At 51.2% G+C, this 15,475-nt stretch overlaps 1 protein-coding gene across 1 annotated transcript; it reads right to left on the reverse strand.

The window, feature by feature from the left end:
* Positions 1 to 1,940: 1,940 nt before the first annotated feature.
* NAGPA (N-acetylglucosamine-1-phosphodiester alpha-N-acetylglucosaminidase) lies at positions 1,941 to 13,347 on the reverse strand (the record flags this gene model as incomplete). The annotated part of the gene is made up of 11 exons (XM_082006990.1): positions 1,941 to 2,245; positions 2,766 to 2,826; positions 3,008 to 3,139; positions 4,302 to 4,430; positions 4,781 to 4,828; positions 5,951 to 6,159; positions 7,002 to 7,130; positions 7,462 to 7,570; positions 8,131 to 8,270; positions 12,376 to 12,861; positions 13,220 to 13,347. The coding sequence occupies 11 exons, from the start codon at positions 13,345 to 13,347 to the stop codon at positions 2,011 to 2,013; spliced, it is 1,806 nt and encodes a 601-aa protein (XP_081863116.1). The 3' UTR covers positions 1,941 to 2,010.
* Between the last annotated feature and the right edge of the window lie 2,128 nt (positions 13,348 to 15,475).

Genomic DNA, 15,475 nt, shown 5'->3' on the forward strand with positions numbered 1-15,475 from the left:
ACTTCCAAGCTATTAGTTGGGTATTAATGTTTTTAGCAAGCACTTACTTTCTCTCTCTTGCAGCTGTCTTCATTTTTATATATTGAAGGCCTGATTTTTCTCAGCCAGAAAAACCCCAAACATTCTTTAAGAGCACACTAGCAAAATGCAGAGTTCTTTGTAACGGGTTACTTGACAACAAATGTACTTCATTACAGTATCGGTAGGTTCTGGTAGGAGCTGTACATTTCTATATGTTGGAAATAAAAGAGCATCTTTAAAGAACATGTCTGATGCAACTGTTCTAACTCTGGTAAACTCTGAAAATTTCAGCATGTGTGCCTCTCTTTACCCACAGAAATAGAGATAAGTCTTACTTGTACTCAGTTATTCCTTCTTTTTAGCTAAAAAGTTCTTTAAATTTTTCCTGTAGATGCAGCATTTTTTGTGTATTTCATACCACAGATTAGGCTGGTACAACACACCATCCTGCAGTGTACCTGGTTATTTAAAATAAAAAGGGCCTACTGGGTTCGAGTGGCCAACAGGGATTATAACTGGGAAAGGATCGCGCCTTCCTTCTTCAGCCGAGTATTAAGAATTAGTTTCAGGCAGTTATTACTAATAGACTTTATTCAAGTTTCAAATAGTCTTCTGTAAGTAATAGAAAAATAGAATCTTCCATTTACAGGTTGATTTGATGCCAACAGTGGCACAAAAATCACATATCCTTTACTTGGAGAGATAAAAACAGAGAGCATAAAAATGTTAGTATTCAGGCTCAGACAGGCTTTAACCCCCCACCTTTGCAGCATTAAAGTAGCACATTTAAGGCTAGTCTTTCCTCACAAGGAAGCAAACTCAAATATGTTTGTGTTTGGTTTTTTTTTTAAATGCATCGTGCAAGGATGTATTCTAGTAAAATGTCCAATTTCCAGCTGAGATGTTCAGGATCTTGGGTTGCTTGAAGTACTTACTGGTCGTGGTCCCAGCTGGCTGCCGGCAGCCGTTCCCTCCGAGGAGGGAAGGGCAGTTCTAGCAGCAGGGAGCAAGCGCCGCTGCACGGATGGTCCCGCTGATCTGCCTGGGGTAGGACGAGCCCAGTCCCACAGCTCCATCGTGTCGCGCTGGCCATGCCAGGCCGCTGCTGTCAGAGAGCTCCGGGCTGCGGTACCTCGGTGGCAGGCCACGCGGCCAGGCAGAGCACACCGTCTTCTGGGAGGTACAAAAGAATTAAAGAATGATTTTTTTTTTTAACTGAAAAGGCTTTTTATGTTGCTGTACTGTACCAAAAATGCAATGCTCATCACGCATGGGTTAGACTAATTCTAGGACTAAGGATTCAGTAAGAAAACATTCTGCAGCTAACACAGGGCAGGTGAAGAAAGTCAGGTGCGAGAAAGCCCCAACCCTGTGTGTCAGCCTTTCAGCCTACCACTGCGGCCAGGTGGAGGAATGCTGTGGTTTTATTGTGTGCTGCATATGTTGCAACATTTTAAAATGGCGCTTTTTTAGTTTTCTGATAGAAGTCTGAGCTTACCAGGGATGGGCAGACAGCTACAGACTACACCATCCTTAAGCCAGCTTCCTTAAGCCTAGCTTTATGCTACAGGGAATTTATCTTGCATCTTAAAAATAGTTACCACTGCTCAGGTGAGAAGGGACCTTTCTGAAGTGCCTATGGCTTACATTCCTCACCTGTTTCCCTCAAGTACTGGAGGGAACCAGCCCACTGCCTTTCTGGCTGCAGCTGTGGAATTTCCTTATCCACCTGTGTGTGTGGATGCTGCCCCTGTGGCTTGTACAGCCCTGTGGCTTGTGCCCTGCAGCCTCTCCTGGCAACTGATTATACAGTCTTGTTTGCTCGGGCTAGAGCAGCTGAAGGGGGGAAGCTAGCCATGTTCTCAGCAGGGCTGGGCCAGAAGCAAGGGACTTCCTTGGACTGAGGTATCTTGCTCTTGAGTCAGGCAGCAGTTTTACACTCCAGGTTTGTAACAGTACCAGGTGCAGAGTAAAATACCTCATCTCCTCTCATCTGGGACTCTGAAGGAGTGCCTGACTCTGGTCCTGAGTATCTTCTGTCTCGCACGCAGCGGAGGTGGAGGGTTGACTGGCTTCCCCGTTCATCTCCCTCAGGGGGTGGTAGAGATAGTCACCACTCTCATGGTGCCTCTCTGACCTGGCCTTGAGAAAAAGGCCTATGTTTCCCATGGCGCTAATCGTGAGAAGCAGAGCCAAGACAGAGGTCATGGAGATCCAGGTTTTTCTGTCAGACATAAGAAAAATCCACGTAAGCAACAGATCTTGACCTGCTTTCACATGTTCCCAGTGTGCAAATGACTTCTCAAGGTTTGTAGTCCCTTCTCTGTCACCACAAGCTTGTGCTTCTGCTCTCAGGCAGGTGAGAACATGCTCACTGAAAGCCTCTGAAAGGCTGCTCTGGCAGCTGGAGCAAATGGATGTTTTTAGCTTTTCTACTTGGTTTACAAGTGCCCAGCTGTGCCCCCAGAGCACAGCTCTGTAGCTTTGCCAACACTACAGCAGTGACCTGTCCTTGTCTGCCTGCCACATACACAGAGCAGTGTTTCCATCACTTTGCCTTCCATATCCTCCTCCCCACCCGGAGAGCTGCAGGTGATAGGACGAAGTCAGAACACAGATGCTCTGGGCAACGAAGCAGCAGGTCTGACAGACTGCCCCAATATGAACAACAACATCGTGCAGTGAGCGGCTCTGTGGGCTTGGTGTGTACGTATGCACGTATACCATGAGGTTTACACACTTACTCTGACAGAGAGAACTTTTCTTTGCTCCTTCCCTTATTCTGGGAAGCCAAACACCGCCCAGCTGGAAAACAAATAGAGGGAAGAAAGGCAGTGTTGGGGGGGAAGGTGTAAATTCCACTGAAAAAGAGTAAGCTTAGGTCAGATGACAGCCACCCAGAGCTGATAACTAAGCAAACAGAACATCATGCACCAAAGCTGGTTTTTTATTTTAAAAAAGGCACAACCACTGTGCCCAGAGGTACCTCTGTTTAACTGGTCCTGTATTGCCCATTCATAGGTGATGTTGCAGCTGCCCGTCTCCCGGTCGCAGGGACACGTGTGCTCACATGCGCATTGTTTCTGGCAGTTTGGCCCATACCAGCCCATGGGGCACTCTAGGGAATTGATTACAAAGAAGTCGGTCACTGGCAAAGTTCCATGTGCTTTGAAACCACCCAGTTCACCAGCGCAGCTCCCCTCGCCCCCAGCTCAGCCCTGCCTGTCTCCCCAGCTGCAGCAGCTCAGTGCTGGGAAGGATGGGAACACTCGGAGCTTTAGGAGAGGCTCAAACCTCACCTACATCTCCCTGAGGTACTCGTGTTGCACAGCAAGCTCTGCCCTTCTTGCTTCCCAGGCGTTTCTCTCCCTGTCACATCTGAGCTACAGTCCTGCTGCTTGGCTTGTAAGCGAAGGTGGAGGGGGGCATCAGCGGCCGACTCCTAAAGGGCAGCAAGTACTCGTGTTTGAGTACAAGCCCCCATGCTCTTTTGGCCATGCTGAGCAGCTGGGGCCCCACGTTTCCTGCAGCCTGACCAAGCTGTTCTGCCTGCCCGCCCGCCCCGCTTCCTCCAATGGCCTGAAAGCACCAACCTTAACAGCGTTAACTGCTGTTAATTTTGTTTACTTCACAGAAAAGATTTTGTAAAATGGGGATCGGGCTGGCGGAGCGTTCCTAGGCTGAGAACAAAGCATCGCTAACGTAACCATGCACACAAGAAGTCTGCACCCACGCTGTAATTAACTTGCCCTGTCACCAGAGCAGGCTCCTCAGTCAAGTACATGGGGGCTGTGTGCACTTCAGAAAAGCTGGAGTGGTTACACAACCGAGACCAGCGCTAGCTCTGTTAGCACTCGCACATGCGCAGCCAGAGTTCAAAGGCCTTTTGGAGCATTTCACAGTCGCTGACTGAGATCACCTGAAGCCTGGGCTACAGGCAGGCCCTGGTGCAATGCCCTCAAGCACAGGATATTCGAGTATCTACGCTGACAAGCTTGGAGAAACAGCGCAGTTCTTTGGGGCAGAGACTAGACAGGAGTCCACAATTTTCTAATGAGGAAGAAAATTCCTCTTTCCTCTCTGCTCCCTCTTCCTTTTAGCCAAATGGGGTAGGACAGGCAAGCCCTTAAGAGCCGGGAGCTGGCAGGTTACCCTCCAGCTGTGCCGTTCAGGCCTGAGCCTGCCTGGCAGACCTTGCACTTGCTTTACCTACAAGAGGTGGCTCTGCTGTGACACAAAAGCCTCTCCCCAGCCCAGGCTGTTACTCAGGCAGCCCTTACCTTGCTCACAGCTGGTGCCATAGTATCCAGCCGGGCAGGAACAGGCTCCGTGCACGGGGTCACACAAGCCACCGTTCTGGCACTGGCATTTCTGGGTGCAAGTGTACCCATAGAAACCGCTAGCACAAGCTAGAGGAGACAAGCAGAAGAACTCATCAGGGCCCTTGTTACAAAGGTAGCACTCCCAGCCCATGCTTATACCCACGGGGTAGCCACTGGCACAGGGTGGTGACGGCTGCTCAGAGAACAGAACCTGAGCTTGTGCCTTGAACGAGGAGCAAGGGCTTCACACCAAGCCCATCTTAAGATGCTCAAGTTGCACTTAAACTCATGCTGACAAAAAGAAAGGCACTGCGTAGCCTTTCCCTTCCCTGCTCCCTCTTGGGAGCCACCCACCACTGCAGGCAGCCGGCTCTTAGGAAGTGCTTCACACTATCCTTTTGCTGGCTATGAAGACGTGGAGTGGAAGTCAGCATTACCTTCACTGCAGCTGCTGCCAATCCAGCCAGCATCACACAGGCATCCAGCTGTGCAAACACACACAAACAGGCGTTAACAACAGAGAAAGACTTAGAAATAGCAGGAACTCAAAATTAGGAGCTTCTGCTTCTTGGGGTGCCTTCTTAACTTCCCCTGCCTCTGCCAGGGAACCCACAGAAGAGGAATCCTGAACTCACACAGGTTAGGTTCAACTACACACCCACTACCGCTGCCAAACACAGCAGAACCTCCTGCTGATTGGATTTCCAGGGATTTAACTCTGGGTCAACTATTACCAACACCTGTAGCGACCTCTGCCCAGTCACTTCACTGGTGCAAGCTTGGCTGTGAATTCAATCAGGGAGGTAGCAAAGAAATGGGAAAATAGGACTGAGCAGGCACAGAACAGCAGAAGCTGGGGCTGTACATTATGGCAGTCCCTAGATTCAAAACAACATTAGTGAAGAGAAGCAATTGCTCACTTGCAAAAATCATGAAGCAGGAGAGTCAAGAAGGGAAGGGGCAGAACTCAGCTGCTTTGTCATACAGCATAATACACTGCCCTTCCTGTCAGCAGATTTACAAACAAACCAGAAGCACAAGCCCAGGGAGCAGAGAGGGAAACTGAGACACAGAGTCTGAAGTCAAGTCCCATTACAGGTCCAGTTTCCAGATCTGAGTCCCAGCCTGGCACTTGCTGCTGTCTCCTAAAGGCAAAAAAGTGTTCTGACCATCTCTACTGCTGCTTCAGATGCTGGAGGGAAGGGGGAGAGCAGCTCCATATGCCCAGAAGGTAGGACAAGGGCTGAGGCACACAGCTCCAGCTGGCTTCCAGAGTCAGGGCGTGGGCTGGCCAGACAATTGGTACCTGCAGCCCTAAAGGGCTGGGCAGCCTCTCCAAAGACTGCTGCTCTCTGCAGCGAAGGATGCGGCTGCTGGTGCCAGTCCATGTGAGCTAGAGCCCTTCACAGCAGGGTGGGAAAGGACTTCGTGGACCAGGCAGGACTGTGCACTGCGACACACCGAGGCCCCACCGTGGTGCCTTGCAGGCAGGTAAGCAATATTGCCCATGTATACGCTGCCCAGGTCCATGCTTCCTCTAGAGCTACCCAAGGGCACCACTGGCATCTCCGTGTTAGAGGCCGCCTCTGCACACCACAGTGACTCACAGTCGGTGCAGACGCCGTGTAGGCTGCAGTTGGAAGGGCCACAGTCCAAGATGTCGCAGGCTGGGCCTCTCCAGAAGTCCTTGGTGCAGTGGCACTCCCCTTCCACACAGTCCCCGTGACCGCTGCAGTCCGCGGGCTCACAGGCAGGCTCATGGATGCACATGATGGTCGAGATGCTCCGAGGGCAACGCCACATGTTGTCAAAGGAGCTGGGGATAGAAGGCGGGTCCCATAAAGGCGTGCAAGCACTGTGCTGCTCCCAGCCCTACGTGAAACCAGTTGATATAATCCACAAATTTTCATCCTGATTCACACTGGCAAATGAGAACATTAATAACGGGAAAATATAAACACAAAACTAGATTTGAGTCAATGTTTTAACTAAGTGTTAACTTCTATTGGATAGGAGTCATTTCAAACACAGAAGCCCAGAAAGCAACACGCAAAGTCTCCCTTTAAGCGGTCCCGGCTTCCCTCACTTGGCATTCAACACACCTCTCCTTGAATATTATTTGCTTTGATACAAGCAACATCTTTGCAGTTATAGCAATGCTTGGCTTTCAACTGTCTGACCGCAAACTGTATTTTAAATCCCTTCACATTTACAGTCAGAAATTACTAAAAAGCTAAACTGGAAGGAAAATATTCCCTGGGTACCCTAACATGAGGCAGGGCAGGGCCTCCAAGTCAGTGTTTCTCTTCCCTAACAATAAGCTGTTGACAGATGTCTGCTAATTCCTGTGAATGCCCAGCTCTGGATCTTCCAGTCTAAGAGCTGCTTCCATATCTCATTTCCACATCAAGCCACTCAGTCATGTCAAACAACTTTGCTGCATGTCTGAAAAAGCTAAACCATAGAAAAAATATGTAGTCACTAAATCACTTTAGAGTCGTGCTCTGCCTCAAAACTTGTCACTTGCCTTTACATTGTGACCTCCCAGCAACGCAGACTGACTCCCTTGCAGAGCAGAGGGGTAGGACTGAGCTCTGCACGCTAACAGGAGCCGCGTGGTTACTTGTGCAGCCCTGGGCGTGTGCAGCCAGCACCTACCAGTGCTCAGACGGGTAGCTTGCGAGGGTCCCATTTAAGACCAGTGTTGCAGACCCTCCACCATCCAGGTTGATAGCATTGATGATTCCCTGCTGCTTCAGAAATTCAGCCATTTCCCAGAGGTTGACCCTGTAAGAGTGAACAGTTGTTCGTTGCTCATTCACACTATTTGACTTCAATGAAACTGCTACACTAGAAGGTTGGCGCATCTCCTCAGCGGAAGGGGGGAAGCTCTCCCACCCCAGGGTACGCTCACTCACTGCCTGGAGGCTGCATTAGCCTTTTCTGGCTCTGCCAGAAAGACACCAAACAGTGGTGCCTTCAACAGACCTCTCGAGCTCTGCAAGTCTCTGCCTTAAAACATATTACTGGCAGCTGCAGAGTCCCTCCAGTTCCAGTGACAGAATTTAAAGACTGATCTTGCACCTGACCCAAGACCTTACCACAACCCTGGCCTTACCCTCTGGATTCTGTCTGTCCGTCCACATGAACCAAGACCAGCTGCCCCTGACTGTCATGTCCAACCGCAGTCCTGGCTGATACCACATTGATGAACTTGTCGAAGGTTCCTGTTCAGGAGAGGGAATCATTCGCGCACTGGCTGCGTGACAGAACTGGCCATTTAGACACATCTGTCTGCAAAACAGCTCCCAGCAAGGAGCTCATCTAAACTGAAACACAATGAGAAAACAGCCCAGCTTCCTCTTGGTCATCCAAGCCCATCTAGGAATAACATTTCCAGAAGCACTCTTGTTAACTCATTGTCTGGCACAGGAACAAAGAAGGGGATTCAGAAGCCCTCAGTTTTAAACTCCTGTAAGAGGCATCTACTCTGAATTTCTCTGGACAAGTATTAATACCAATCGTGCCACCACTATTTACAGTCCTCGGCAAATTCTGTTCAACAACCCTGAACAGGCGAGTGCAGCCTCATCTTGCAGGCAGCCTATTTCTTGTACTGCACTTGTTGCAGACTCGGGGTAAAGTAGCACAGAAGAAATTAGGACCTCTTAATAGAGTAGCAAACTGCAACTAGACAACATAGTTTCCACTGCTACCCCCTCCTTCCAATAGCCCCATCAGAAGGACACACTAGACCCAGGCTGAAGGTAGGCTTTACAGTATTTACCTGTGGTTTGAATTTCACCACACTCAGCCATTTGACTCTGACTGATGTAAACTTCTCCATCTCTTAGGAGCCAAACCACCCCACTCACAAGCTGCACAAAAGGGTTTGCTTGATCCAAGACATCTTCCTCAGACAGGTAACTAGGAAAGAGAGAGCAGGAGGGGTTACCCACAGTCACAGCAGTGTCATGTAAAAGCCTCTTCTGCTGACAGCAGGCTCCAGAAGCAGGGAGAAGGTGGCTGAATGAAGGCTAGCGACACCCAAAACTAGAGGCCAAGCAGCATGAAACATCACTTCAGCAGCCAGGGCGGCTCCTGTTCTCCGCTATTCTGCACAAAATGGTCCCAGGCCACTGTGCATGAAACCACACCTGCCAACAAAGTGGCCAGCGGACCTGAGCCAGGATAATGACAGAAAGCATCTGGCAGAACATGAGGGCAGAGCCATTGCCAAATACTCAGGGATCTATGGAAGCAGCTGTAACATCTTGCTGTTTGTCAGCTTCCATTCTGCAGAACAGTGACACCAAACAGCCTCTGAGAGGGTTTTCAGCAACAGCATCCAGTCTGCCTACAGCTGCACTGCGGGGAAGACATGGCTGGATGCTACCTGTTCCCCTCCGTCTGGGAAAGAGCTTCCTCTACTCTTTCAGACAGCAAAACCTCTCACTGAAGTGTCAGACAGTAAAAGGACTGTTCAGCTACTATTTCCATGATCAGCATTGCGTGTCACTGTGGGGTGTTTCCCAAGGGATATTCTCCCCTCAAGAATTAGGGTGCTAAGCAACATCCGCCTCCTCAGAACCCGACGCTAGGTGATGTCTGCAACGGACAGGAAAGGACAGCAGCAAAGGTTGGGGCTGAAAAGCTGTGCTCTCCCTACCTCTGCCAGTGGTTTTTGGTTTAAAGCTGATTGCTCTACATACTCCAGACATGTCTTGTGGGAGTTGGATGCTCAACTTTTAGTTTTTTAGTATCCATGATTGCAGCCAAACAAAGCTTCACACTTTGTAGAAAAGTGTAATTGAAAATACCTGAATGGAAAACATGCAAAAAGAAATCCCTTTGGGGAAGAGAGCACAAAGATAAAATGAACACAGCTGAAAAAGGATCAAATTGCACAACAGCTTAAGCATGGACTAATCAACTGTCAGCTTTTAAAGCCTACAATTATCCATCACCAGTCTAGGTGGTAGAGGCAGCATCTTTGCTAGGTGGTGTGCCCTGGTGCACTGTCCTGCTGATCATGTTCTAGTGTGAAAGGGTCAAGTGCAAATTACTTCCCCCGCTGCCCTGACAGATCGAATTATTTACATCAAAATTATTTCTAGGGTCATGTTTTGGAAGCTGCAAAGACATCGAGCAGTCAACAACCCGCACAGCGCAGTGACTCCATTTACCACAGGAAATGCTGCCAGAGCAGGAGAGAGGCAGGGCAGACCTGAGATTAAGGACTCAGCAGTGACCTTGCACTTGGTCTCCTCGGCAGAAGGCTCCTCGCTAAGCAGACATGTCACCAACTCTGCCAGCCACTCCACCACGTAAATTAAGGCTATAGTTCTCTGGGCTGTCAGGGAATGGCTGCAGGCTGAAGCCCTGGCTTGGTACAGTCAGTTTGGCTTTGCTGAGGTCTGAGGGCACGTGGGAGTGGGTTAGCAGAAGGGTGGGGAATGCAGCCAACAGATGCAGCAGCTTCCAGACTGCTTCTCAATCTTCTGAGACCGTAAGAAGGACCTCTGGGAACCCTTCTAGGACCTTTAGGGTGCCTGCTGCTGCCAGGGAAGGGTAGCTACCGGGGGCCTTTACTTCCAGCAAGCACAAACAGTCCCTCTGTCAGCTATTCCTCATCAAAGGGTGCTTTGAGCTTTTGTCTCCAGCTGACTCCTGATTTGGGAGTGGCACACACCCTTTCAGCTGGTGCCAGAAAGAGACCTACATAACCGCAGGGCTGAGACTGTGGCTCCTAGCAGCCAACGAATGCTGTAGCTCACATGGTGGGGAGCTGGAAAATCTGCAGAGGGCAATGTCTGTGGTCAGCTGTGGTGACACACCGCAGGGCACAGCCTCCAGCACCGACTTCTACAACCACCCTCAGCACTGCAGATACCTTGATTCAGCCCAAACTGTGGAGGGCGAAAGCAGTGAGGATACCTGCTGCCTCTCACTGGGGCAAAGGGAAACAGTGTCCTAGTGTGTGTTGGCTGAAGAGCTCTGCTGCTGGCACAAGGAGCTACAGGAGGAGGTCTGCATGCTGCACAGCAGCAGGGATGATGAGAAGGAGATGGACAGATCTTCCCTAATAGCCTGCAGAAACAAAACCTTGAACCCCACAATGCCCCAGAGCACTCAGGATCTGCTCAGTGGGGTGGCAAATCCTGTGATGATGAAGGCTGGAAGTCCATGAGCTCTGGCACTAGGAGGGAGCTCTTCCCCCACCCAGGTTCAGTGCCCTCGCAGTACTGGGCTGGGAGCTCTGTGAAATGAAGCGTCTGTGCCAGCTGAGCCTGAACCCCGCAGCAGCACCAGAGGAGGCGGGTGAGTGATAGGGGAAGCTCTGCTGCGGGGTACAGGGCTCCCATTTGCTAACCTGTCTAGGGAGGTGGGCTGGAGGCTCAGATCTAGGATGGTGTGGGGAGACTGCTGAGGCTTCTCCAGCCCCTGGACTGTCACTTCCTGCTGCTCTTCCACACAGGCACCAACAGCAGTGCCAGGAGAAACCAGGAGTGCATCAAGAGTGCCTGCATGGCTCTGGAGGCAATAGCCAAGGGTGGCCCAGATGGTCCTCTTCTCAATCCTGCTGGTGAGGAGGAAGGGCTTGAGAAGCAGTGGATGGGTTCTGTGGGTCAATATGCAGGAGCATGGCTGGCGTTGACAACAGGAATTTGGCTTTTACAAGGACAGAACCCTCTCTGAGGAATGAGAACCTGACCAAGTGAGGCAAAAGGAACTTCTGTAAATAGGTAATCTGTTGAGGAGAGCTTTAGACCAGGAATGACACAGGAGGGAGATGATCACCCCCAGACAAGTGAGGAAGTGGTAGACCAGGCTGGCAAGTGAAGGTTGCAGAGTGACATGGGCATAAGAACTTGAAACAAAAAAGTATAAACAAGAAGGGGTCTCAACCATATGCACACAAATAAGGAAATGCCCTCTTCCTGGAAAATCAGAGCGGGTGCCTATGTGAAGTTGTGCAGGATAGGCACAAACAGGAGCAATCAGAGGTCTGCACAGCTGCAGGGCTACAACCTCACCGGGATCATGCAGACATGGCAGGACAGTGCGTGTGCCTGGAGTGCTGCAATGGATGGATACAGGCTCTTTAGGAAAAGCGGCTGCCCTTTACGTGCGAGAGCAGCAGGAACACCTGGAGCTCTGCCCTGGCACTGACCACAAGCTGGCTGAGAGCTTACGGGTTAGGATTAGACCTCTGGCAGATCAGTGTGGGTGGCATCACAGTGGGTGACTGCCACAGGCTGCCTGATTGGGAAATAGTAGGTAAGACCACCTGGTCTGGAAAACTGGAAAAAGCCTTGTGTTCACATGCCCTGGTGCTTACGGGTGACTTAACCACCTGTTGAAAGGGCAATGCAGCAGATCACAGGCAATCCAGGAGACTCCTGGATTTCTACTTAAAGTAAGTACTTAAAAAAGTAAGTACTACTTAAAAGTAAGTAACTTAAGACAAACTTTTTTACTTTTTTAAAGGGTGGTCAATCATAGGAACAGGTTTGCCCAGAGAGGTTGTGGAGCGTCCACCCTCAGATGTTCAAAATCCAACTAGACACGGCCCTGAGCAGCTTGCTCACCTAACCCTGTGCTGAGCAGGGAGTTGGATGAGGCACCTCCAGAGGTCCCTTCCAACACCAGCGTTTCTGTACTGCAGCCAGAGCAGTTCCAGTCCACCCTGCCTCTTCTCTGGTGGGGGGACAGAGCCCTCCCTCCCTTCTACCATAATCAAGTGTGCCTGTTGAATGTTGGGAGAGGACACACAGGAACTTAAGCAGCTAGAGATCATCAGAGTAACTTATCCCACTTCTCTTCATCCTAGGAAAAAAAGCCAATGGCCAGAGAGATAGCTCAGGGGGGTACAGGTAGGACTTGCCTAATTTCAGCATTCAAAGCATGGTTCTACGCTCAGTGGGAGAGGCCAAGGAGGCAGTGCCTGGACAGTGACTCCTGCCTCAGTGATGCCTACTGGTTCCTCAGGGAGGAGAGAGCGCTCTCCAAACAACCCCCAAGCTCTTACCCAAACACCATGGTGCCATCCTTCCGGATGCCAAACTGAGCGTTTTGCAGGCCTCCAGAATTTCTCACCAGCTTTCCATTGCTCACAACGTTCCCAAGACACTCTCCGGTTCCCATGTCGAAGTACCCGCCATTCTGGGCCACCAGACACTTCCCAAGCCTTGCGGTCTCTTCCACGGGGGCTCTGCGGTGAGCCCGGCAGCCTCCCATGCCACCTGGCTCTAGCACAGAGAAAGTCCTCAGGGGGTTCCTCACAAAAGTGAAGTGGCCGTAGACCACCTTGCGGTCCTCGCCCTCTGGGGGTATGTAAGAAACAAATGTTCTGGTGGTAGCCACTGGGCCACCCGTCCTGTTGTCACTGGGCCAAGCTTCGTGCGTGACGTTGCCGTACTTGAGGGGCTGACAGTCTCTGACGTGCCGGTGGTGGTGCCGAGGGCCGTGCTGGGAGGGGAAATAGGGCTGCAGCAGCAGGTCGCTGGGGGGGCTCCTGCAACGAGAAGCTCTGGTTGCCCCAAGGTTGCCCTGGCAGAGCTCATCTGCAACCCTGTGTGGCAGGACACGAGCTGCTCGGCTTGGAGGTGCGGGCAGGGAAGGCCTCAGCGGCAGCCCAGGCCCCACTTCTTCCCCTGCCCCCGGGGAGTCCCCGGTACCGTTGTAACCCACCCCGGCTTAAGGGGGACTGGCCCGCTTACTACCCGCACCACCAAGCCGACCTCGGGGCACCGGCTCGGCGGCGCCCGGACAAGAGCCCCAGGAAAGGAGCAGGCCGGGAAGGGACCCCCGGGGCCCGCCAGGACCGCCACGGCGGGGCCGGCACCGCCCCGGGCACCCGCGCGGACACTCACCCGGCGCCGCGCGCCGCCTGCAGCCAGCCGAGCGCCGCCAGCGCGGCGGCCACCACCGCCCGCCCCGCCGGCACCGGCCGCCGCCCGCGCCCCCCGCCCGCGGCCCGCGCCGCCCGGCAGGCCGCCATCTTGGCGGGCGGTCAGCGGGCGGGCGCTGGTAGCGCGCCCTCTGCCTCCCGGCGGCGGCGCAGCCCCAGCGCTCGCGGGCCGATTCCCGCCGCTTCCCGCCGCCCCGGCCGTCAGCCTGTGCTGCGGGCACGGTGTGTGCTCAGAACAGTGAGCCGGGAGGACATTTACGACTGGAAAGATGGAAAGAAATATTTTTAAAGCCTCCTGTCTCAATACTGAGCTGTGGCCCGTCTCTGTGTGGTGGAGCCCTCGGCACAGGAGAGACACGGACCTGCTGGAGCGGGGCCAGAGGAGGCCCCAGCAACGCTCCGAGGGCTGGAACAGCTCTGCTGGGAGGACAGGCTGGGAGAGCTCAGCCTGGAGCAGAGAAGGCTCCGGGGAGACCTTCCTGCAGCTGCCAGGGCTGAGAGGGGCTGAGGAGAAAGGTGGGGACAGACTTTCTAGCAGGGCCTGTAGCGACAGGACAAGGGGTAACGGTTTTGAACTACAAGAGGGGGGATTTAGACTAGATCTAAGGAAGAAATTTTTCACAGTGAGGGTGGTGAACCCCTGGCCCAGGTTGCCCAGAGAGGTGGTCAACGCCCCATACCTGGAAACATTCCAGGTCAGGCTGGACGGGGCTCTGAGCACCCTGCTCGAGTTGAAGATGTCCCTGCTCACTGCAGGGGGTTGGACTGGATGGCCTTGAAAGGTCCCTTCCCACCCAAACCCTTCTGTGATTCTGTGAAGACGTCTGAATTATCTTTAACCCCAGGTCAGACACGCTCACTGTTCTTCAAGGTCTGGCATTTTCTCATCATGGTTTCTGACAGATTCTCACACATCTCTCAGACAATGAGGTAAATATGGCCGTTACAGCCACCACAGCTTCATCACCCACAGGGCAATGTGTTGGGCCAGGTCGGTCACCCCCGACTCGAGCCCTGCTATTGCTGCCTTTCTCCCGGTGAGCTCCTGATAACTTGCTAATGGATAGGAACTTAATTCCTTTTATTATATTTAAATTGAAGGTAGCTGAATTTGGTCACTGGGACATAAGAAGCAGGTAATAAGTATGGAGACTAAGTAGTCTTACCCAGAGTAATGTTTTGATGAACCTTTCAGTTTTCCTCCAAACAAAATACTGGTAACATAAGCAATTTGGAGGATTAGGATTTTGTCCATTTTCCAGATGGGAAAAATAACTAAATTGGGGGTGGGGGGTGATGAAACTAAATTCATCAGTAGGTTTTCTTAACTGTAATTTCAGTGGCTTGGATTCTGTGATATGCCTTGGCTAACCGAGTCAAGAAGAAAAATCTCATAGAGCCTAGTTTACAAATCTGGGAATTTTCTCTTTCAAGAAATATCCAAGTCAAATACCTGATTAAAACCAGCAAATCCTCCATTCCTGTATCTGCCTACAAGGTAATTCATAGAATCACAGAATCACTAAGGTTGGAAAAGACCTCTGAGATCATCAAGTCCAATTGTGAACCCAACACACCCATGCCCACTAAACCATGTCCTGAAGTGCCACGTCTACATGTTTTTTGAACACCTCCAGTGATGGTGACTCCACCACTTCCCTGGGCAGCTTGTTCCAATGCCTGACCACTCTTTCAGTAAAGAAATTTTTCCTAATATCCAGTTCAAATTAATTTTTTTAAACATACTTTTTGTCTAACCAGAAACTCTATGCCATAGCCCTCATTTTCAGTAAAAATGTTTCTCTTTCTAATCTCCATAGTTCTATTTTTAATGCATGAATTATTTTGTTAACAGTGGTAAGGGCACCTACTTCATTCACTGTGTTTCATCTTTATCAAGTGCTTAGTCCTGCCACCTCCTCAAGCTGTACTGACTGCTCCAAACACTTCTTAACTTCTGTATTTGTTTCTTCTTGACCTCAGGATCTTGCTTTTGGTGCTTTCAGCCAAGTTTTGGCTCTAGTCCTGACCAAACAAATGAGATGTTTGGAAAGCCATAACCACCCAAGGAGCAGCAGTAAAGGTAAGAACCCTTCGGTTTTCTACCAGATTCTAACAGTTTAAATAGCAGAGGAAATTAATTGGAGAGCTCTTCCCAGGGTTTGGGGGCAAGTTGCTAGGAGGGTGCAAATGCAAACTTCATTGTTTCAGTGTTTCA

This window comes from Phaethon aethereus, assembly GCF_964289735.1.
Source record: "Phaethon aethereus genome assembly, chromosome: 15".
Lineage (NCBI taxonomy): Eukaryota > Metazoa > Chordata > Aves > Phaethontiformes > Phaethontidae > Phaethon > Phaethon aethereus.